At 44.1% G+C, this 24,780-nt stretch overlaps 1 protein-coding gene across 43 annotated transcripts in view; it reads right to left on the reverse strand.

The window, feature by feature from the left end:
• Positions 1–24,780, reverse strand: part of LOC110529831 (ankyrin-3) — a 165,430-nt gene that overhangs the window by 15,546 nt on the left and 125,104 nt on the right. For 21 of the 43 annotated variants that reach the window (XM_036985839.1, XM_036985833.1, XM_036985955.1 and 18 more), the window contains 18 exons: positions 24,547–24,670; positions 21,726–21,737; positions 18,436–18,538; positions 17,321–17,371; positions 16,685–16,791; positions 15,885–15,917; positions 14,702–14,926; positions 14,424–14,578; positions 14,066–14,277; positions 13,581–13,788; positions 13,299–13,395; positions 12,377–12,605; positions 12,133–12,258; positions 11,585–11,707; positions 11,049–11,078; positions 9,901–9,982; positions 3,141–8,969; positions 892–966 (listed from right to left, as the gene is read on the reverse strand). In XM_036985839.1, coding sequence (XP_036841734.1) covers positions 892–966; positions 3,141–8,969; positions 9,901–9,982; positions 11,049–11,078; positions 11,585–11,707; positions 12,133–12,258; positions 12,377–12,605; positions 13,299–13,395; positions 13,581–13,788; positions 14,066–14,277; positions 14,424–14,578; positions 14,702–14,926; positions 15,885–15,917; positions 16,685–16,791; positions 17,321–17,371; positions 18,436–18,538; positions 21,726–21,737; positions 24,547–24,670 — 7,821 coding nt within the window. Of the gene's footprint in view, positions 1–891; positions 967–3,140; positions 8,970–9,900; positions 9,983–11,048; positions 11,079–11,584; positions 11,708–12,132; positions 12,259–12,376; positions 12,606–13,298; positions 13,396–13,580; positions 13,789–14,065; positions 14,278–14,423; positions 14,579–14,701; positions 14,927–15,884; positions 15,918–16,684; positions 16,792–17,320; positions 17,372–18,435; positions 18,539–18,675; positions 18,711–21,725; positions 21,738–24,546; positions 24,696–24,780 lie in introns of those variants that run through there. The other 22 variants (XM_036985917.1, XM_036985823.1, XM_036985958.1 and 19 more) reach the window with 17 other exon arrangements.

Consider the following 24,780-nt stretch of genomic DNA (forward strand, 5'->3'; position numbering starts at 1 on the left):
CCAAAGCCCCATATACTATCCACTCCACCATTGTGACGCTCTCGTTGGCTGGCCCTCACTACATATGCGTCGCCAAACCCACTGGCTACAGGTCATCTATAAGTCTTTGCTACGTAAAGCTCCGCCTAATCTCAGCTCACTAGTCACCGTAACAACACCCACCCATAGCACGCACTCCAGCAGGTATATTTCACTGGTCATCCCCAAAGCCAACACTTCCTTTGGCCGCCTTTCCTTCCAGTTCTCTGCAGCCAATGACTGGAACAAATTGCAAAAATCTCTGAAGCTGGAGTCTTATATCTCCCTCTCTAACTTTAAGCATCAGCTGTCAGAGCAGCTTACCGATCACTGTACCTGTACACAGCCAATCTGTAAATAGCACACCCGACTACCTCATCCCCATATTATTACATACCCTCTTGCTCTTTTGCATGCCAGTATCTCTACTTGCACATCATCATCTGCACATATATCACTCCAGTATTAATGCTAAATTGTAATTATTTTTGCCTCTATGGCCTATTTATTGCCTACCTCCCTACTCTCCTACATTTTCACACACTGTACATAGATCTTTCTATTTTTCTTTTCTGTTATTGACTGTATGTTTGTTTATGTGTAACTCTGTGTTGTTGTTTTTGTCACACTGCTTTGCTTTATCTTGGCCAGGTCCCAGTTATAAATTGGAACTTGTTCTCAACTGGCCTACCTGGTTAAATAAAGGTGAAATAAAAAAATAAACACTAGTATGCAGAGCTGCAGTGCAGGAAGTGTCACTCTGAAGAGGGCACTGTTTCCTCACAATAATACCGTGTTGGTTTCTTGAGAGAGGGGAAAGCAGGAGGATAGACGGCCAGATGGCACTAAGACCATGGAGCACCATTTTCTTACCAGTCCAGCTAAGTCCCAGGTGGTCAGCCACGATGGCCATCCGCAGGTCTGTTCGCTCACAGGGACTCTGAGGACCTGAAGGGTTAGAGAACATCTATTAATCAACACTGTTCATTATCTTTTCTACTGACTGAAATTGGAGTACAGAGGACTCATTACTTTTTTGGCCAAGCGTGGAATTTTCCAAATTCATACGGAGTGTTATGCAGCCTCTCCTCTGGGTTTGATATAGACATGTTTAATCAACAGGTTTACTGTGAATGTCAATTGTATTACTCAATGGGTTGGTTAGGCTGACAACACTTCAGATTTGGTTTCCAGAATGGCAAGAAAAGGCAGACTAGACACAATATGACCGACTATAGTGTGTTATTTGGACACATGTGCTCTGTGAATGTTTGTGAATATGTATCCTCAAAGCAGGCAGTAATTGTCATAAGAACTATACAAACAAAATAAAGTAAAAACATCGGTCAAAAGAGTAATGTACTCGTAGGAGCTCTAGTGGACTCACAGTTCTTAATGGGACTACACAGTACACATGCGGTCAACCTTTGTGTTTCTGCTAAGGCTTATTAGCTCAGTGACACAACTTGAACATGAAATAGAATAAACTAGAACTGCTGTTTTCAGTAGCCACCCTGCACAGACAGACAGATAGACAGACTCAGTAGCCGTCAACAGGAAACTGGCTGTGCCAGTGCACCAGTCACTACTCTGGCATGCTGAGGTATCTGACAACTAAGGGATTGGGGGGAGAAGGAGGAGAGTCTGACAAGGACAAGTACAGTACACAGTACATAGATGACGATGACAGAATGACGGCTACTATTTTAAGAGAATAAACACGCCACAGGCAATCAATCACAACGACTTCATGCAACTAAGGTTTTAACAAGTGTGAAAGTTTTACAAACTAGGCTTGATCTCCGCGACGGGGGGCGCCCGAGGCCCCGCAACCTGACTGCCCTCCTTCCCACCAGTCCGCCTACTCCTCCTGCTCCTTTCACTGCCGGAGGCCCTGTCGACCTTAGCCCTTACGGACAAGGTCCCGGCCTCAGCTCTCGAGCCTCTACCAGACCTCGACGAGTGGGAGGGCTGAGAGGGGGCCGACAGAGAGGTGCTCCTGGAGGTGCTGTCTTCCTCGGACTGTTCTCCCTGTGTCTTTTTCTCTTCATCTGACAGGCGGTCGGCCAGCTTTAGCGTCTCCCCGCTAATGCCCTTAAAGTACTCGATGGTGCGTTTACAAACCTCGCTGCCGTTTCCCCTACTCGTCTCACCTGCCGAGCTAACCTGAGATCTGTTTTTAATGGGGAACCTGGAGGGTAACTGTATGGTTACTCTCTCCCTGGTAGACTGAGCTGTTACCTGCACTGATATTGGGCAGCTGGTTGTGCTGCTCTTTTTAATATCTTTGATTGGGATTCTAGACCTGGGCTCTACTTTGGCAATGACAGGCTCTGCTCTTCTCCTGACCTCAGCCTTGACAACCTGTTTGGGTTTTTGCTCCCCTATTGCTGTGTCTTGTGTACGAAAAGACCACCCTGGCGCTTTGACAGGCAGCCTAGACTTTTGCTGCTTCGTCTCAGCTTCCTTGACGGCTTCACTTTCTCTTTGTTCAGCCTGAACACTGCTTTCTTCTACTCTCTCTACAGAGTCACTACAGAACAAAGCTTCAATCCTACTGGCTTTCTGAAGTGTGGGTTCAGAAGACGACTGCAAATTAAACACGACACTGCCACACTGTATATAGTTAGCCTGCACGCTTGAGGACTCAAGGTTATTGTTGTTATTGCAGTTCTCTGCAGGGTAATCTCTTCTTTCTAACAGCTTTTGGTCTGTGTATCCGCTAGACTGACTCTCCACTGACTGGTTTTCCAAGTTAATGTACTCTGCCATCTGACTTTCTGACCTCTCTGCCTTACATTCTTTGAGATCCCCAGAGTCTTTTTTCACTGTAATGGAGACGGCTATTCCCATCTTAATGGGGGTGCGTAATTTGGGGTCAACTTTAGAGGCCGTAATGGTGCATGAGGATGTGGTCTCGGCTACAGTGACATCAGAAGGAGAATCGCTACAGCCAGTGCCAGTCTGTGCAGGGCTGCACTTTGCTGATGTGCTGCTGTCTGTGGCAGTCTCTACCTTCACCCCTTCACCCCTCTCCCCTGTTTTTGACTGAGAGGTAACTACCCCTGGATTCTTACCCCCTCTCCCCTTGTCCCCTGATTTCCCATCAGAGGAATGCTCACCAATCTGGAAAAATTGAAGTCTCTCTTCAACAAAGTCCCGCTTGCTCATGTCAATTGCACCACTGCGCGTCATCTCAAACATCTTCCCCTCGTGGAAGGGGAAAGGGTTAGGCTCGCTAGTCGGTGTGCTCTCGTCAGTCGGGGTTCTAGCAGGGGTAGTGTCTGGAGTGGTGGCTTGCGACTTGTCATCCACAGACAAACCGAAAGGCTTGGGATCTTCTTCTTTCGCTTTGGCATCAAAAACTCCTTCACCCCCTTTGCTTGACCAGGGGTCAAAGTCTAAGCCTTTCGTGGCAACAGTTTTGAAGGTAGAGTTTAACTCCTCTTCGAGTTGATAGCCAAAGAAGTTATCTGCAAAGCCTTGTCTATCGCCCTGTCTATCTGGATGTCTTCCCTCGAGAGTGTAGTCTTTTTCATCTCCAATGTTTTGATCTGAGTTTGCTTTCCCATTATCCCCTCCATCCTCACTTGGTGTTTTCTCCTCCTCTATGACTTCAAGCTTTGATTGACTAAAGGAACGATCACATGTCTTGCCATCATTGGACAGGCTGGATGTCTTAGGGTCTTGTTCACTCAACCCATCATCCTCATCTTGAAGGTCATAGCCATCGAGAGAGTCTATTTCAGTAGCATCTGTGTCATGAGAGAACTCAGTTGTGGCTATGGAGCAGTCTGTGATTGACTGGTCATTTTGCTCCAAGTCTTCCTCCTCTGCTTTAACAACGCCATTAGTACCTGACTCCTTGTTGTTTCCGTTCCTCTCAGGCTTTTTGGGTTTCAGACGCTTCTCTCCTTCCTCCTTCTCCTTCATCTTGAAGGTGTACTTTTTGTTGGGGATGGGATGGAAGATAGACTCATCATCGCTAGAGTTGCTGTCATCTGCTCCAGGGGGAACTGGAGACGGAGGCTGAACCCTGATGATGGGCTCTGCAAGGAGGTGCTGATCATGTTCCTCTTGGAGGTTCACCTCCATCATCTCTGTCTCAGCCTCTGAGGAGGCACAAGACCCCCTCTTCTCAGGGTCAGAATGCTCTGCCTCTAAAGGCGGAGGTGGGGGAAACTCAATGTAAGCGACTCGTTTCTCTGTGGGTCGTTTCAATGTTTCCTGGTTTCTGTTGGAGGGTTCTGATGAGGCAGGCTTGGTTTTCTCTGGCAGAGACTCCCTGTAGATGAAGGTCTTTCCTTCGTCTTCCTCAGACTCCTCTGCTATTGGACTGGGCATGCCGGCCATATATCCAATCACGGAATCTGTCTTTCTGGAGGCAAGGCTCACCTCCTCAGAGCTTGGTGTCTCAGGAGTAACAGGACTCTTGCCAGAGCTGTCCATGAAAGTTACTTGCTCTAGAGTGTCATCCTCTGGGCTGCCTTGAGGAGATGGGGGCTGTTTTTGTTTGACAGTATAAAATGCTCCCCGTGTCTCGTGTACTGTTCGGCTCTCGTGACTCACTATTTTTTGGTACGTTCCCAGCAGTCCAGATGTTTCTTTTTCATATTGCTTGCCCACTTGGATGTTTACATAAACTGGCAATGGTTTGATGTCTTTGAAACCCTCAGTGACAACTACAGGGGTTATGTTTCCCAAGTATTCTACTTGGTCGCTATCTATACCATTACATACTACAGTTGACTGACTACTATCATAAGAATCTGAGGATTTTTCTACCGATGAGTCGTTTGTAGATTTGTTGGCTTCAGAGCTGCCATGCAACCGATTTCTAGCTAAAGTAGGTATTTGTGATCCTGCCCTTTCACACAGTTTAACAGAGGTATCTAACTTTAATGATGTGGATTGATCATTCTCTGAAAAACTACACGGCATTCTAACAGGAATTTGCAATTCCGAGTTTTTTTTTTGACTACCGGTACGTACATCACTACTATTTGGGTTTTCTCGAACCACAAGCTCTGTGTAAATAGTTTTCTTGGTTGTCTCTTCTTTACTGGTTATTCCATCTCTAAAGCCCTGCAGTTCTCTTTGTGAATTTCTGTCATTGCCATGCGCATCTTGAACTAACGTGTGAGCTAGTTTTGACACTTGGGGTTTATAGTTTCCATTTCCATGACATTCCCAAGTTTTGAAGGACTTTTTTTCTTCCTGTTCATTTCCGTTTGTGTCATGTTTAGGAGATGAGCATATATACCTATTAGCACTGGGGCTAGGTCTACTAGATCCTCTAACCTCACTTTCTAGAACTTTCCTGGTACTTCCTGGACTGTCTGGTGATTTGGGGATATTTGAGCCAGCAAAGACTTGAAACACAGGCAGTGTACTTTCCTGGAGTTTTCTTACTGGGGCATTTGATGTTTGTCCCCATTGTGGACCCTTTTCTTGCTTCTGAGCCTCTTGTTCAAATTTTAGCCTAACAGCGCTGACTTTGGAGGATGACATTTGAAATGGTTTAGAGGCGTCACCTGCATTGCCCTGTGAAGTGCCATCACCTGGTTTTCTATTGTCATCATTATACTGTAGCAGCACTCTCCTCTCTGGGCTGCTCGGTAAACTAGCACATTTTCTATCATTGGAGCCAAACCTGTCCCTGAAACGTTCTCTACATTCCTCACCACTGCTCCCATTCTTATAGGTTGATCTTTCAGGACTGCTGTGCGTAGAGCTAGGCCCAGATCGTGTTTCCCTAAAGTCTGACCTGCGGGACTTCTTCTCAGGGGATGAGAGCTCATCGTTCAGTTTCTCTGTCTTATCACGAAAAAACTGAGAGACTTCACTAAGCTTTTCCTCTGCTTCCTTAACAGTTCTGTCTACTCTGTCTTCATATATTAGCTTTTCTCTATTCTGACTCTGTCTGTCATCAGTGACACGCATCCAAACAGAGTGCTTTGGGCTACCAGGTTCTGAGGAATACTGCAATAATGTTAGTTTGTCAAAGTTATCATCTACATTGGCAATTTGACCTGATTTGTCAATGTTTGATGACCTCAAAATATATTCTTGCCTTGATCCACTAGACCGTTCCTGACTATAACTACTCCTATCTGGGGAGTGAAAATGAGACCTGTCCCTCAAATACTCCTCGGTGTCAGAGTGAGAAGAGTCTGGTTTCTCAGAGAGAAGCATTTTGTCTGCAAAGTTGTAGGACTCCCCTCTGAGTTCTGATGATTCATCATCATTATATTCCACCGACTGCTGGCTGAGAAGCTTCAGGGCTTTGTACGAGTCATCTGCCATGAGCTGTGCAGAGCTTGGACGACTATCGTCTTCCTGTGACATGGGCGTGTTTACTCTGGAAGACTCTAGGTAACAGGGGAGCGATTCTTCAGGCTCCTCCTCTCCCTGTCGTGACAGGCCACTGTTCCCTTGGTAGAAGTACATCTCCTTCTCTGGGTCATTTTTTGTTTCCCGGATGATGACCTCAGTTGGTTCAGTTTTGTTGCCCTTTTCAATATGAACCTCGATTATTCTTTCAACTTTGGGCTTTAAGTTTATATCCCTCTGCGATGTGTCATCATTGCTGGCCCTGTGCTCAAACAGTCCAGCAAGTTCTCTGGAGGGATCCCTGCCGGACTGGAAAGCTTTCATGATATCATGCACTGACATTGATTCTTCCATCCTCTCAGATGTATTCTCTTTACTCTGGGGTTTGTGGTACACCATTCGTGTGGTAGTAGTGATGTGGGTCTCTTCCTTCACACGCATGCTCTTGCCCATTGAGTCATCGTCCGGGCTGATTTTCATCTGAAATGATTTAGTTTGGTCCACATTGGATGCATTCAGATCTTTGGGTTCTGCATCAGTGTATCGAACTGCCCTTGTATCCTCCATCATTGGTTGCTTGTTATCTTCAGGAGACTCATAACTCCTAATAACACGGACAACCTCAGTCCTTGTCTCAGTGATTACTGGTGGAATATCCTGGAAAAGTGCCTTGGGTCCCATGCCTTCCGCACTCTGTGGGGCAGAGGGTGTCCTTTCACTCCTCGTCTCAAAGCCACTGTCTGAGAGGGGACTCTTGTCCTGGTCATGTGAGATGTCATCTGGAGATTCTAACATGGCATCAGGCCCAAATAGCACATCTGCTAGTTTACAGAGCTCCTTTTCTGAGGCAGAGGACCGCATGTTTGCGGGTGGCATTTTCAGCTTGTGCTCAGGTTTAAGCATTCTTTTTTGTTTCTCCTCTCCTTCCCTTCTAACCTCATCGGATCTATGCTTTGCATCTGCAGTTTTTGAGATAGAGCCACTGCCAATGTCATTTGTCAAGTAGTCTACTACCTTCAATAGATTAAAATCTCTGTCTGGTATAGTCTTAGTTTTGATTTGTGGAACCACTGTCTCATATCTTGGTGGATAACTCCAGTTGCTTGGCTGGGGATCCACTGGTGCTTGTTTAGAGCACTGTGCCTCATCTGTTTTATTAATTTTAATAGCCGTCTTGCTATCCTTGGTCAGTATCTCACTAACTTTGACCAGGTCCTGTTTAACTTTCTCTACAATTCTGCAAGGCTCCTCGTCCTCTATTTTAGCCTCTTTGGGACAGTCAGACTGGAAACCTTTGGAGGCTGAACTTGGTTCTGTTTGCAAGATGTTAGACATCCGTATCAAGTCCTCTTTCATTTCTGCCACGTCCTTCAGTATCTCTTGGCTGGAGGACAGCGGGGATGAGGTGGTGGATTTCAGGGCAGTCGGGGGCATAAATAAGGAGGATTTGATAGGTGACAGAGTCCTGGCAAAGGAAGACTGGGCTGAGTTTGTCTCAGCAGGCACAGTTTTTCGAGAGGACGAGAGGGCAGCAGCTGGCGTTGACACTTCAGGGAGCTTTTTAAATTGGGGCTCTGGCAACACATTTATAACCGAATACACTGGGACCGTCATGGTGCCAGATGTGACAGTGGCGGTAGAGTTTGGTGGGGACCTTAGAGTGGCATATAGGGAACTAGAGGCTGAGGATCTTATGGATTGGTAAGATGATGACGCGGAGGAGGACATGGACTTCAGAGTGCCATATCCAGAGGCAGAGCAGGAATTGAAAGTCTTTTCAACCTCGTCAAAGGCTGCATTTACGCTTGTTGTTGCTGCATTGGTGGTTGCCTGTATCCTCTCCTGTAAGCTGCTGGAGAGTAGGGACGTGGGCGAGGAGGAGCGGTACTTTGTAGGGGATACTGTTCCATTGATCAGAGCTGCAGCACTAGGAGGAGTGTTGGCTTTAATTGGTGAGGAAAGGGAGGAAAATAGACTTAAGGGGTCTGCATTGGACCGGACAGAGGAGAGGCCAGGAACAGTTTTTATAGGAGAGGACGATGCTGTGGTGCCAGTGCCCACCATGACACCCTTGAATGGCAGAGTTGAACTGTACATGTTCAGTGAGGATTTGGGCGAAGCAGGTGGGCTCATGGCGATTGATGACCTCTCTAGCAGACACCCCACACCAGTGGTGATGGGAGAGGTTCTAGAAGACAATGCTGCCAGTCCCTTGATGGAAACGGGGTCTGGAACGCTTCTGACTGGCGATGACAGGAGACTGGGGGTGACCTGAACTGGGTACTGGGTCTGCTGAACTACAGTCTTAATTGGGGATGAAATTGTCCTGTACGACCTGATGGGGGATGCTACGTCGCTGACTGATTTGATGGAATGGGCCGGTGAACCGCCTATGTTGGACTTGATGGGGGACGCCGAGGTGATGGACCACACGGACTTCAGTGGAGAGGCATTGGGCGTGTTGGACGATGAACTGGAGTGGGAACCGAACCCAGACTTGGCTTGCTCAGAGACGGAGACAGGAACAGCCGACCACGCCTGATAAGATCTCGTTGAAAAGACAGGTTTGTAAGCGTAGCCAGTAGGCTGTGTTCTCTGCGAGCTCCGATCAGTTGTTTCTTGAATAACCAAACCAAAGATTGAACATAAATTCAACAAAAAATAATTGAAATAATAAAACAGAGAAACCAGAGAGAGAAAGTTGGCGTCAGTAGGCCAATATTAATCAAAGCAGTAAGTATAATACAATGGTGAATTTATGCAATGTCAATTACTATCTAAACAAAGGTTGGATGAAAAGTGATTGTTTGAGGTTAATGATCTGTCACAAATAGAAAAGATACAAGCTAACACATGATGAAGCATATGAGGCAACGAAATGCTTGCGATAGCTAACAGTGGAGAAGAAAATATTAGAAATGTACCAAGACAACAACCATTCTAACCATGTGTGACTTTCGGTGTGCTTTGTCCGTTTGCCTTTTTGCTACAGTGCCTTTTATATGCTTGGTGCACTTCATGATCATATGTTTTCAATGCCAACAATGATCCCACAATCATTTTGGTAGATTATTGGTGCAATAACTGTCTCAAGGGTTCACTTATTGATTGGTTCACAAAGAATGAAAGAACAATCGCAAAGCCCATAAGAGTGAGGTGTTCTTCAAAAGAATGAAAAAGATACAAGGCAATAATTTAATTTGACACAAGGTTCAAAATCTATTTCAAAAATAATACATTAACATTTGGACGTTGCAATGCCAGTTGTTTTCCCACAAATGTGATGAGACAACAAAAAACAGGAACATAAATTTCACAAAATGGAGAGGGTCTGCAAAGTATAAGACACAGTAAACCATGCAGGTGTTGTCGTGGATGGATATGAATCATGACGTCCATGGTGACAGTATGCAAAGTGCTCATAATTCTACACTATGGATGTATGGATATATCGTAAAGGCAATATCTTACACCGCATATGAAGTTGTACAACATGACTGATATTTTGCATCAATTGAAGATTTATGAAAGTAAAAATGTTAAACTCACTCGCCGCAGGGTCGGTCAGATAGCTGTAGCGCTTACGCAAAGCTAAGGAGGCAAAGGTATGACGTCGGTCTGGTTTTTCAGTCTGCAACAACAAAAACAACAAAAGATGTTTTAACATAAAATATAGATTGGATTTAAAGGCCAAAAAGTTATCTTCCCCTTTTTCACACTACCGCCAGAATATCTGCAATTTTGGGGTTTTGAAATAAAATCAAGATGATGCATTTAGATTTTCTGAAGTCCATGTTGTTGAGATAGTAGGCATTGCAGGTCACAGTGTTGTACGTCACCTTCGGCTGATGACTAAAATATCCATGCTTTCCTCTGATTGGATAGATTAAGTGTGACATTGGTGGTGCGATTTAAAGTGTATTTATCTCTCTAATTTTGAAGAAACACATGCAATATGTGATTATTAGATTTGGAGTACTCTGGTGAGATGTCCACAAGCTGACACTGAGAATGCACCTGATCTCTAAAATAAATGATTTAAAGAGGACTCACTCCGATAGTCATGGATGAATGTTCTTTTGAGATCATGGGACGTAATGTAAATGAAGGAAAACACTCTGAGCTATGGCTATAAAACATGAAACATTCATGTCCTCTTTTGCTGACTAGGTTATGTTGAGTTTTCCTCATGCGACGAAGAACTCATTGGTCTTGTATAGGTGTGAACAAAGAATTGGCAGAAGATGGCTGAAACCACAACTAAGCTGGAGCACTAGGCACTACGGCGCGGTTTATCCTCTATCTGCCATTTCGAAAGCACATGTACTGTATGTCACGCTCTCTGAAAATAGTGTGCAGGGATGGTGTTTCCTACTAGCCTTACCTACTGAACACATATGGAACAAAATATATGGAAAATAAGCCAGGGTGTGGTACACAAATTGCTCCACTTGGCTTGGGATGAGGACAATAATAATGAAACCTGTTGAATTGAACTGTCATTCATGCATTACACAAAGTCACCTGACTTCTAAGCAATGATATAGATCCATTAGGCTGCAGAAGCCTATATGTATCATCAGTCAAATAACAATAATCACCACACATTCATATACACTATTGATGCTAGCGTTCACAATAACAAAGCAACGGAAAAACCTCAAAGCAGTCCATGCGATGAACAACCATGTGTTTACCTCATCATCAGGATCAGACTCCATCATGTCCTGTTTGTTCCCAAGATGCATTGCAGAGAAGGGGAAAGATGACACAATGACAGCGGGTGGTTTATAATGGGTGTGGTTGGAAATAAACATCAGGAAATGAAAATGTAGCAGCTGAGGGCAGCAAACCATATGGGCTTGGACAAAACCATAGAATGAAATAGTCCACAGCCCACCAAAGATCCAGAAAAGCAGCAAAAAGCACAGCAATGTAATTCAGAGTTTTTGAACACCACATAGAGAAATGCCTCCATAATGTAGGTCTATTACTCTCCCACAATTTGAGCCAGGCAAATGAGGAATATCCTGTGTATGACTGAATGTGTGTTTTGTGGGGGAATATAATTGGCATTGGCAATAAAAGACACAAGCAGCAGGCATTCTAACCAAACGGAGATCAACCTCTCCACTCTGGTATCGCTGCTGTTTCTGTACTCGGTCATTCAATTAATTTACATGAGGATGACATGATATGGCCCAGAGAAGATATCATTCAAATATCCACCTACCTTCTTATGAGTTGGCAGTGTGATATTCAAATTGCATATGGCAGTCTGTGGAAGACCTTTAGTGGTTTTCGGCTCTTTCAAAAATGAGAGTCGACCACATGGTTCTTGGCCCATGTCTCTGACCTAAGGATCAACAACAACATGTCCAATAAAAACATTCATTGATTTCTATACAATATATACAATAGAGTAGATCAGGGCTATTCAATTCTGGTCCTGGAGGGCCAAAACACTTCTGTTTGTTGTTTCTACCTGGTAGTTAATTGCACTCATGTGTTGAATCCCAGGTCTGAATCAATCCCTGACTAGAAGGAGAGGATTAAAACCTGACGTGTTTCGGCCCTCCAGGACTGACATTGAACAGCCCTAGAGTAGTCTGACATTCTTTTTTTGGTGCTTAAAAAAGTAATACGTGCTAAAAATGGAAATGAGCATTAGAGCTTACAACATGTCAGTAGGTTTGAAGGACGATCAAACTCTGGCACACCTCTATAATAGAAAAGTGTGACCCTATTACATATAAGAAGAGGAGGAAAATGTGACGCTACCTTCACATTGAAAGGAAGCCGGTTCTCTTTGAAAGAGAAGAAGTTGAAGATCAGCTGCTGCCCACTCTTGGTAAGAGGAGATAAGTTGCCATAGCAATCCACATGGATAGGCTTGCCCTCCAAGACCTGTAAAATCATTATCAACAAGAGCATGTCAATTCAGAAATAAACATATATCTGTGACCTGTGTCAACATATTTTGCGCATGTGTGCAGACGAGTGTGTTGGTGCAAGTGAGACCCGCCTCAATGTCTTTGCTCCTGGCCACCTCTTCAAAGTTCTCCTGTTGTTCCAGAGTCTTGTCCACCTTGTCGTCCGTCATGCAGAAGCAGCGGAGGCGTGACTCCACAGGATCGTTCATCTTGGCAAACACCACAAACTTGGCCAGATACGGCACACAGATCAGCTCCCGGTATAGCTGAGAGGCCAGACCGACCGTCTCAGGAATCTGGTGGCAGTCTGCAAGCCAGAACCTGGAGGTAAGGAAGAAACAGAGGGCAAAGCTTAATTTGTTGAAGCCAACCAGTGTCTTTTTGGCAAGAGCTTGGTTGATAGGGCCATAATAATTATAATGCATAAAAAAGCTTCACAAAACTTGTTGATAACTACTGACCTAAATCCAGACTTGCCAATGAGCGGATGGCTAGACTTTCAATAGAGAGGCCGTATTATAGCTTACTCTTGGAGTAAGAAGAATTGGTGCTTACTACATCAAATGGCACGTAATGTTTAGATGGGTGATAGTATATTGCTCTGAGCTGAAATGTTCACCTCCATTCTATGCTCTAAAATATCTTCACCAGCTCGCACAAAAATAGTCACTACATATTTCAAATCTCCATGTTTATCAAATCAGAGGACATTCTGCAGCCTAGCAACCCTCTCAATGAAGGTCTAAGGTGTAAATCGTATCAGTTTGGTCTGACATTGAAAAGTGCTGAGGCACATGACTAAAATAATCTACTGACTAAAGCCAAGCAGTGCTCTCTGATAATATCAGGTTCTACACTGGCCACATGCTTCCCATCCTGTTAGAATACACAGGACCTTATTTACAGTAACCCAGAATTCACTGTGGCCACTTGGTTAAGACTTGTTAGCGAGGTAAATCAATACCTGGGTGGCGTGTTAACTGGTTGGGAGCATGTGAGAAAGCATGGCCTTACCTGGCCGACACGTTTGTGGTGAAGGAAACACAGTCTGTGACGAAGGACAGCGGAGTGGTTCCTGTTATGTCCTCCCACTGGGCAGGAGATGTTCCACCTGGATGGAAAACCACGGGAAAAGACAAATCCCCATCCCTGGTTAACCTTTCATCCACCTACTGCAAACCCTGTCCTCCCATCCTGTCTCCAAGTAGGAGTGAACCTTATTATCATTGAAGGTCTGAACCAATTTGAATAGAGGTATGTTCTCAGCCACAGAGGTTGTTCAGAACATGGACTTGCCTGTGATGCTGCAGAGGAGGCGCAGGCAGGGGGTGGAGTCTCCCCTGGGTCCACTGGGGTGGCCCTCTGCCGATCGGGGCGGTACAGGGATCGTCATGGTAATGGGCTTGTGGAACTTCCTCCTCCTGGGCTCCACAGTAACGATAGGGCTGAAGGTGGCCCTGTTGCCGAGGAGATTCCTCACCATGTCATCTGGGACGGGCTGAGCCTGAAGGGAAGGGGGAAACGAGGGATGAAAGAAGTGAATCAATGTTCTCTCATTTGTTTAAATTAGCATAATACCTGTAGAACTGAGAAAAGCCATTATCGTTTACAAGAATGTCATGTTATTGCAATAGAATGAAAGTAGTCAATTCATCATGAATCAAAACCATGCTCTTAGCCAAAACGTTGCAAAATTAGGTCAAAGCTTAAAGCATAACACAAAACAGAGACTAAAGGAGTTCCTAAACATTACAGCTAACTGATTGACTTGGTGTTCAGACCTGCAGGCCAACGCGTATCTTTTTGGTGAGCGCCCCCTGTGGGAAGGAGGCCTGGACCATGGGCACGGTCAGGCTGGTCAGAGTCCCGCCCTCTGGACCCATGTGGTTACTTTCCTGCTTGATCCTGGACACCACCGCAAAGTACTGGGGGAAGTCCCTGGTGATGATCCGACAAATACGCTTCTTCTCCAGCTCAGCATTGCTGTCCAGTTCTGTTGGAAAACACATTAACAAACATGAAGGAAGGATGAAGGAATATATCCAATAAGTTATGTATGTGTGAATGACGAAGGAATGATTGGATGTGTCAGAGAGGGTCTTCAATTACATTAGCAATGTTGACCTGTGTGTAACGTACCTTCGTCCATCCCGTTGAGAATGTCTGTGATGTCACTTGGATGGCAGTCGTACTGGTGTTCCTTCCATGTGTCACCGTTGTCGCTCCTCAGCACGATCAGTTCCCTCTCCTTTCCCCTCATGGAGCCGAAATGAGGAATCTCCACGATCACAGGTCTAGAAGGGAGCAGAACACCCAGAGCTAGTTCAGAGCCCCCATAGAGCCAAAATGGTGAATCTTCACATTCAAAGAGCAAAAATGAAATAGAGTTCCGTGGCTTCGGGAAAGGAAAAACCTACCCCAGAAACTGGGCTCCTGCGGGGCCGACCTCCACCAGGCGGCTGACCAGGCCCTCTCCCTCCACCATGGGTGGGGGGTAGGCCAGTTTGTGCCTCTTGGCCAGGCGGCAGGTGATGCGGGTGGGAGCCGTGCACTTCCGGGGCGGGATGATGATACGCATGCCGTTGCTTCGACTTCCTCTCATGGACCCCCCACGGGCATCCACCATGAAGCTGACCAGGAATCTGCCGGCGCAGAAATACAAATATTAGACCAGGAAGTGGGAAAAGAGAGAGAGGCTATAACCAATGACACGTGAGACAGACGAATCCCATGCTGTGACCACCTTACACCCAAACACTCCGAAAAGAGAGAGTAGAAAGAAAATACAAGAGAGAGAGAGACAGAGATAGGATATGGTGCTTCGAATTCTCAAACTTGGCAGGTCTCACCTCTGACACTTAACAATGTCTTAGAACAACCTTTAAGACACTGAATCTGTAAAGAACTAAGAGGTGATGTAATAGAGGGTAAAGGGGAACTTCCTGCCAAGATCAATCCCTCTGAAGCAGTGATTAGTGACTGATATTAAACACTGTTACAAATGTTTCACCCCAAGTAGAAACTAAATTAATTCACAAATGAAAGAATGTGTTTAATACATGACGTGTTACATTCTGATAAATAAATGCAGTTTGGGCATCCCATGAATCGTGGAAACTGGCACCGGTATTAGTAAGCTATTAGTAGAGGAAACAAGGGAATGCTAAAGTGAAATGCCTCGTATAGTATGCCAGCTGTTTAGGTGCAATAAAGCCATAAAACCTTACCTAAGATAAAGGCACTATAATAAACATACTGTACATGGCTGATCTGGCGGAGCTGTTACAGGAATAGTCTCTAACCTAACACCATACACAATGTTATGTACAGTGCAGTGGAGTATTTGACTGCCTACATAGTACTGTATGTTTGCCTAAGCTCGGCATCGTCTGTGTTCACTCGGCAGGCCTGCTCATACATTTTCGAGGGGCTTTATCCACATATGCAATGTCAGAGGCACCTTAGTGAGAAAATCCCAAACACATCACTAGTACTACAGCTACACAGCGCAGATGAGAGACCAGACCGCACAGATGACACGAGCACGGAGAGCAAAGAGGAAATGGTGGAAACGGTGACATCACCAGACACAATCATCACCTGGAGTCATACTGAGGGAGCGGGGAGGACAAGCTGCAAAATAAAAACCAAAACAGTGCAGGAGGCAAAAAACTTGATTTAGTAATACAGCACAATCAATTTAATTTTTCAGGGTCTGACGTATTTCGTCATGTAAGGCAAAGGAGAGGATGAAAAGGGTGGGACTGAAATCAAAGAGAACTGGAAAAATGGAGGGCATTGGAAGGGGCAGAAATGAATAAACGCTTATGGCATAACAGATAACAGAAAAAGGACAGTATTACAAAAAGGACAAGACAGATTCCTGCACATTCACTTCATCATATGTACTTCACATGAAATTCTAAGCAAACACTGCAGGGTTCATTTGAAAGACCAAAGTTCACTTTTACAACAGCGATTGGCCTAGCGTGTATTCAAATTAAAGCAACTAGAAAGGAAGACGTCATCTTTTCGCTCAACCCCAGTACATGAGCCCTGACAAAACCCTTAACACGGTATCTTCCATCAGTACTGAGCCCAGGGCAGGACTTTGGACTGTCAAGTACATTTCTGATAAGACTAAATCATGTAGTCTACAGTGCAAGTTCATTACTATTCATCCCTGTGGCTCAGAAAATGAAAATTTCACAACAGACTGCAGAAAGGAAAACCTCATAACAGTATTTCACTGCAGACAACTGCTAGCTGGGTCTTTCTTGGGCTGGTGAAATGGAGTATGAAGAGTAACATTCTCCTGTGTCTGGATTAGCTGTAGTCTGGCATGGCTAGAGCTAACTGTGGCTGGGTGTCAGACTGGCTGGCAGAGGCTTGGTTCTTACCCTGAGTGAATGGGGCTGGACACAGTGTTACTGTGATCTATTGTGTCTGGGGTCCAGCTGTAGCGCCTCAGACACTCTGCATCGTAGTCCCGGGTTACAGCCAGGTGCTGTGAAAAAGCACATGCAGGAGGATGGTCACTGGGTGAGTTGTGAAGGAGACTTAATGGTTTACGACCTAACCTGACGGTGACACTCACTGATCTACAGACAGACAGAAGAAGTGATACCTTTTGTGACCGTCTACATTTCTAACACACAATAAGAGAATAAAACACCTTACCCTTACAGACAAGTGATCTAACAGGACTCATACATTCTCACAGAAACACGTTATTGTCATCTAAAACATTCAACATCACTTCAATGAAACATGCAAAATAGGATGATCCATTTAACCACAACAAGTGGCAAAAGTCCAAATGAAACAATAATTTGTTTGTATAAAAATGAATCATGGGAATTTACAGTGACCAGAAGTCGCATGGGAAAATAAACTACTATTTACCTCACTGAGATGAGGACCAATGAATGGAATGAGAATTTCAGAGCTCAAACAAACAAACATGATTGAAACCAGAAAGATGGTCATAGAGCATGAGCAGAGCGAGGTAACCCTCTATTGATGTCATCATATACCTTATTGAGAGGGTCAATCAAGTAGGACAGGTCTTTACAGACACTCTGAAGCTTTAGAGGGCAGATGAGAAATCACAATTGGGACTTGAAGAGCCTTGAGATTTTAATACCAGTCCCTACCCACTGGGCACACGTTGTCTATTCCACGTTGGTTCAACGTAATTTCATTGAAATTACATGGAAACAACTTCAATTCAGCCAATGTGTGCCCAGTTGGCAGTCATTGGCTAACAACTCAAACATGGAGAAGATGTTGCAGTAGCTTTTACCACAAGATTGTCTTTAGCAAAGAGTGGCCTTTTAAGGTTTCATAAAGACAACCTTATTTCTGATAAGTAGATCTGATTGTGCCACAAACATCACAAAACACCAAGAATGCAACATGTGATCATCATAATGAAACAGATAAACGACAGATCGTTCTATGATGCCTCAAGCCGTGGAAAAAGCACAGGACACGTCGCTTTAATCAGTTTTTACGACCAAGTTTGAGGAAACAAATGTTTTACTATTTGAGAAAACAAGATTTTACACGCATTCCAATACAAGGCTCCTCTTTGACCCAACATCTTTGCTTACATTGCAAGAGAGGTGGTGGAAGTTGTGCATATTTTCGCTTTCTATAGTCGCGAATCCTGGGAATTTGTTTGTCGAACATGATGTCAGTGAAGTTGCAAATATTATTTACGGTACATCAGGTTAATGTTCCTGTTTTAGATCCTGCACAGTGATCACCAAAACAGGACAAATCAGGACACTGCAGTTTGGTTTTCCCAAGGCAGCTGGAAACCTTCAGTGGCCACAGGGAAGTTTGAAACAGCTCTTACAGAAAATGTCTTACATGGACTCAGCACTACAAGTGCCCAACATAAACCAAATTAACAAAAAATACAAAAATAGGCACTGGAAATAAACTGTTACCACAATCCTGGGGGAGGCCAAATCCATCATTGACCCCATCTCAGAGTTCACATAAAAATGTTAATCGTTTCATGCAATACCCAGAAACAGAGCAAGGAGAAGAGAGGTGAAAGAGACAGACACAGAGAAACCGAGAGAGAGACCACAGAAAGAGAGATACAAGAAAGGGGTAAAGGAATGTTAGGAGTACGTACCGTGTCCTTGGTCGGGGCGAGGATCTCCTCTATCATCATGCTGTCTCGCGCGTAGGAGCTGCGGTTGAGGGTGTTGGACCTATCCGAACTGAAGGAGCGGAGGCTGGGGTGTTTAAATGTTACCACGCAACACAGCGGGTGACAATGAACAGCAGGCCCAAACCAAAAGAAAAGCAAAAGTAAAACAAATCCATTACTACATGCAACCTCCAGGGAACTGAATTGGACTGTACAACGTACCGTATATAGTGCAGAGCAAGATTAGAGTCCCACAGCTGGGGATAGACGGATAGGTAGGAGTTATTCAGAGATGGAAATGAGAGTGAGGTCAGTCAGTTTTAACAGAGAGACAGCGAGAGAGAGGTAAAGGAGTTGTAGGTGTGTCTGTTTATCACGAACACAGACATAAGAGGTCAAATAGAGCCCGACTAGATGTTTCAGAGAGGACACTGGATGAACAATCACTTTTGATCTTCTAACAAACAATAAGGTGGTAACTATACACTACATAGAGTTTGGAACTAACTCAATTCAATAACTAAAACATCCAGATTCGTTATGGTTATTAAATAAAGATCTAGTTGTAACGGTCCCTAAAAATAATCTCAAACTACTTTGAAGTATCCTATTTTGTATTCAGTTAAAGTAATGTAGCTCATTCAATTAAATATTTGTTTTAGGATGGGCAAAGTTCTGTGTCTTTAAATTCTCAAAAGACTTGGATCGGCAGGTAGGGCGGCAGGCAATTCACACATCCGTAATAAAACACACCTGCACGTTTGAAATATGACAAATATAAGCACCCACCAAATGTGTACTATTTATCTGTGTTAGTTTGGGTGCTACAGAGATGATGGTCCTCTCGGTCTTACTGCACTCAGCTGTGCTGTGATGTGTTCCTGGTGTTGCAGACATACTGACTGAATGCAGTTGGTTGCTCCCCTTTGGCTTTTTCTCAAACTCTTCTTACTTGATTGTTTTAAAGGTCCAACGCAGCTGTTTTTTTTTTTTATCCAACTATCCTTTAAAAATCCTTTCTGGTTAACAATTAAGTTCCTTAATGTGATTGTTTTTAATTAAAATGGTCAAGCAGTAACAAAAATAGCTTGTTAGCAAAGAGCAATTTCTCAATCAAGAATTTTGCTAGGAATGTCTGGGAGTGGTCTGAGTGGGATAAATAAAATTCTGAGAGTCGTCTGGGTGTAAAAAAAAATACATCTGAGCGAAAAACTAGCTGTTATTGACAGAGAGGTTTGGAACTTTCTTATTGGTCTATTAACTAATTTATCGCCTGGTGATGTCACCAGGCAGGCCAAAACTCCGTCCGACCAAAACAGGCAGAAATTTGGTCTTTCAAAAAGCTCATTGGTCTTTCAAACTGTCACGCCCTGGTCGAAGTATTTTGTGTTTATTTTCATTTATTTGGTCAGGCCAGGGTGTGGCATGGGTTTTTGTATGTGGTGTGTTGGGATTGTAGCTTAGTGGGGTGTTCTAGTGAAGTCTATGGCTGTCTGAAGTGGTTCTCAATCAGAGGCAGGTGTTTATCGTTGTCTCTGATTGGGAACCATATTTAGGCAGCCATATTCTTTGGGTGTTTTGTGGGTGATTGTCCTTAGTGTCTTGATGTCCTTGTTCTGTGTGTATGTGCACCAGTATTAGGCTGTTTCGGTTTTCGTTACGTTTATTGTTTTGTAGTGTTTGTATTTAGATTCGTGTTGCTTCAGTTTAAATAAACATGGATTGCAATCTACACGCCGCATTTTGGTCCGACTCTACTTCTACCGAAGAAAGCCGTTACACAAACAGCTCTTACACTAAAAGAGCATTATCAGAATTTCCACAATTTCAGAGAATTATTTATTCAACCTCATAGTGTGGAAATATATATAACACACAGGAAAACATGTTTTTGATTGCACTGGGCCTTTAAACAATGTAGCCATGTTCTTTTAGAATAAATGTGTGTTTAACCTAGTCACGAGTGTGGGACTGCACTCTGTGTGCCCATGCGTATGAACTGTGTGCGCGTGTGTGTGTGGAGAAAGAGAGAGCAAAAACGCAGAGCTCAGCGTGTTTGAGTGAGCATGCTATTCAGCACAGAGAGAAGCCCTTTATTCAGCACTGCAGCTGAAGTTTCTAAGCAACTCTACTCAGCCTGAATGGTCTGGCATCCCAAACCTGCTTTGCCTACTCTCTCTGTGTTGATGCCTGTGTTTGCTCTTCACAATTCTCCTCCCTCCCTCTTTAGTACCCCTTAATCTCTTTCCTCCTCTCCCCCAATCTTTCTCTTGCCAATTCAATTCCATTTTGTTTTATTTGTGCAGAGTTGCTTCACAGTTACATTTTCATGGGTGCACTTACCAGAAGTCTCCTCTCTTTTCCCTCCCTCCCTCCTCCCTTACTCTCTCCTTCCGGCTTCATTCTGTACCATTTCATGCCTCTCAGTCGCTTTGATCAATCTGCCTCTGTCCCTCACCCCTTCCCTCGTTGCTATTCTAAACACTGCCATGCCTATTTCCCTCAATGCATTCTGCCTTCTCTCACCATCTCTATTTCACTCTTACTGTCTCTCCACATAGCCTACATGTGTTATTTGATCTGGAAAGAAAGTTAACATTTGCTTATCTGTGTCAGTTTAAAGAGTTGGTTGTGCGGATGATTGCTCTGTCATTCATCAGATAGATCCAAGGTAAAGTGTGTGTACGTGTCTGTCATAAGTCAATGCGGGATTTTTAGACAATAAGCCATTAAGGCCTTGAGGTTTCCATCTCTGCATACCAGAATGTGTCATTTTAAGGATTATAATATCTCCAATCCCTTTGTAAGCAATACTGCAGTACTGTTTGATTGGTACTGACTGAAAATGGACTGAAACATATTGATCCCTGGAAGTTACATAAAGTGACACCTTCAAAGAAATTACAAAGGGGAGGGTGTCACCTTGAACCACACCATTCAAAAAGATGGGTTAATCAACTCTAACCAAAGCACCTGCCATTATTAAGACATAACACAAAACAGTCACATTCATTTTCTAATGTACTCTATTCATAACTTGTATTAAATATTACTTGGTTTATTTGCAAATGATGAGGGGTTTATATTGACTGATGAGAAAATAAGGTGATGAAAAATATTAGTGAGGTCGAAAAAGTTTCCCCAAATAAAGTCACCAAAAAACTCAGAGAAAGTATACCAGAAAGACTGACTATGGTTCATGGAGTCACAACGCACAGAGGATGAGTCAGGGGAGGGGAATATGTTTGGTGAAATGTGCTTTCTGCTCTTACCTGATCCTAGGGCTAGAGTGAGAAACAGAGAGTGCAAGAAAAAAAAAGGAAAAGGAAAGTAGAAGAGTGGTGAAGAGCAAAGCATTTTGAAAACGTCCAAGCAGAGAGGTGTTTTTATTTTCATGTGACATTGATGCTCTGCTTTTGCATGGGGTATGCTCCAAGCCTGGGCTTATAGTCTTTCTTTCTTTCTGTGTCTGTATTCGGAAAGTATTCAGACACCTTGACTTTCTGCATAATTTGTTACATTACAGCCTTATTCTAAAATTGATGAAATGTTTCCCCCCCCCATCATCAATCAACACACAATACCCCATAATGACAAAGCAAAAACAGCTTTTAGAAATTTTTGCACATTTATAAAATGTAAAAAACAAAACTGAAATATCACATGTTCACAAGTATTCAGAACCTTTGCTCAGTACTTTGTTGAAGCACCTTTGGCAGCTCTTACAGCATTGCGTCTTCTTGGGTATGACGCTACAAGCTTGGCACACCTGTATTTGTAGAGTTTCTCCCATTCTTCTCTGCAGATCCTCTCAACCTCTGTCAGGTTGGATGGGGAGCGTCACTGCACAGCTCCTTTCAGGTCTCTCCAGAGATGTTCGATTGGGTTCAAGTCCGGGGTCTGGCTGTGCCACTCAAGGACATAAAGAGACTTGTCCCGAAGCCACTCCTGCATTGTCTTGGCTGTGTGCTTAGGGTTGTTGTCCTGTTGGAAGGTGAACCTTGGTCCCAGTCTGAGGTCCTGAGCACTCTGGGGCTCAAGGACATCAAGGATCTCTCTGTACTTTGCTCCATTCATCTTTCCCTCGATCCTGACTAGTCTCCCAGTCCCTGCCACTGAAAAACATCCCCACAGCATGATGCTGCCACCACCATGCTTCACCGTAGGGATGGTTCCAGGTTTCCTTCAGACGTGACACTTGGCATTCAGGCCAAAGGGTTCAATCTTGGTTTCATCAGACCAGAAACTCTTGTTTCTCATTGTCTGTGAGTCCTATAGGTGCCATTTTGCGGGCTTTCATGTGCCTTAACTGAGGAGTGGCTTCTGTCTAGCCACTCTACAATAAAGACCTGATTGGTGGAGTGTTGCAGAGATTGTTGTCCTTCTGGAAGGTTCTCCCATCTCCACAGAGGATCTCTGGAGCACTGTCAGAGTGACCATCGGGTTCTCGGCCCTTCTCCCCCGATTGTGCAGTTTGGCCGGGTGGCCAGCTCTAGGAAGAGTCTTGGTGGTTCCAAACTTATTCCATTTAAGAATGATGGAGGCCACTGTGTTCTTGGGGACCTTCAATGCTCCAGACATTTTTTGGGTACCCTTCCCCATATATGTGCCTCGACACAATCCTGTCTCGGCGCTCTACGGACAATTCCTTCGAACTCATGGCTTGGTTTTTGCTCTGACATGCACTGTCAACTGTGGGACCTTATATAGAAAGGTGTGTGCCTTTCCAAATCATGTCCAATGACTCCAATCAACTTTTAGAAACATCTCAAGGATGATCAATGGAAACAGGATGCACCTGACCTCAATTTTGAGTCTCATAGCAAAGGGGTTAAATACTTGTATTTAATCCATTTTAGAATAAGGCTGTAACGTAACAAAATGTAGAAAAGGGGAAGGGGTCTGAATACTTTACGAATGTATGTGAGTGTGTATAGACTAGTGTGTGGCCCAGTCCGAGAGCAAACCATGCAAGGCCGATGTCATGAACAGAAAGGTAAGGGGAAAAGAAAGCAGCTGCTCGGCACCATACATTAACCAATCAATACAAAAGCAGAACAATTCCAGCACTGCAAAGAATCATGTCAGCAATATCTTTTCACCACACATATTCAACCAGTTAACTTTGCGATTCAAATAACAGCATAATGGCACAGGTGTATCATAGCACAGTCTACAGGATAGTGCATGGTAACATAGTTTATAGATGCAAAACGTTATCAGAGAAAGTCCTTGATTTAGACATCATCACTAACTTTTACTGACTAAGCAGCCGTCAATACATTTGTCACATGGCTTTGGGAATTGGTGACATGAAGTTCCGAAAGCTTCTCTAGAGATGATAAAAGTGACACAGCCTTATTCAAACACCCGGACTTGATTCATCAAACCAGGAACAGCTGAAATGAGTTCACGCTTCATATTGAAATGATGTGTTAAACATCTCACACCATCCATTACAGCCTAAAAGCGGATCTAACTCCTCTTTCTTGATTTGTAAAACAGTGGTTCTGTTTTAAGGCCGTTTTTCCCCATAGTGTGCTGCTTCCTGACACCGTCGTTGTTTTTAGTCAGTCGACCATCCTCATGCATTTGCCAGCTGTCAGGGGCTCCACAATAGATGGCCAATGATGTGCTGTGGGTTATACAATACTGATCTAATGTGATTATGTATTTTCACCCAAGCTTGCCAGTTTTCTACTGGGTACTCAACTCTTCGCCTACAGCTGGTCATCCTCTCTTTGAATACTGTAGTGGGCAAAAACGTATACATATCTGACCAAAGGCCATTTGTATAGGTGTAGGTATCGTGTAGGTATCAGTGACGTTGATCAATAGTCATTCTATGGCCCGTAAAATACTCAAACATGCTGAACCAAGTGGTAATAACATCTCTATTACATCTTCATTACATATGTTTCTATGAAGGACACTTAACTCACCACAACTTCTTACAATTTCACTGCTCCCATACAGTATCATCAACATATCAGCACATCTTAAACCTGTGTATATGGGCTAAACAAACGCACTGGCAATGCCAAACATGACATCGCGGTCAAGAGCATATAATGCCATAAGAGTGTCACATACCTCGCTGAGCGGACTCCAATGCTGAACCCCATGTAGCCCTCCTGCGGGAGAGAGTCGTCCCCCAGCTCCTTGAGGTCCTGGGGCCGCAGATATTTGTCAGTGTCGCCGGTCATTGCATCCTCACCTGGTGGAAAAGTCCCCAATCATTACTGCAAAGGCAATCCGAGCAAGAAGAGTGTTACAGTACTCCTAGAAAAATCTTACCACCACTTCATTATAACAGGCCTTGGATAA

Source organism: Oncorhynchus mykiss, chromosome 1, assembly GCF_013265735.2.
Source record: "Oncorhynchus mykiss isolate Arlee chromosome 1, USDA_OmykA_1.1, whole genome shotgun sequence".
Lineage (NCBI taxonomy): Eukaryota > Metazoa > Chordata > Actinopteri > Salmoniformes > Salmonidae > Oncorhynchus > Oncorhynchus mykiss.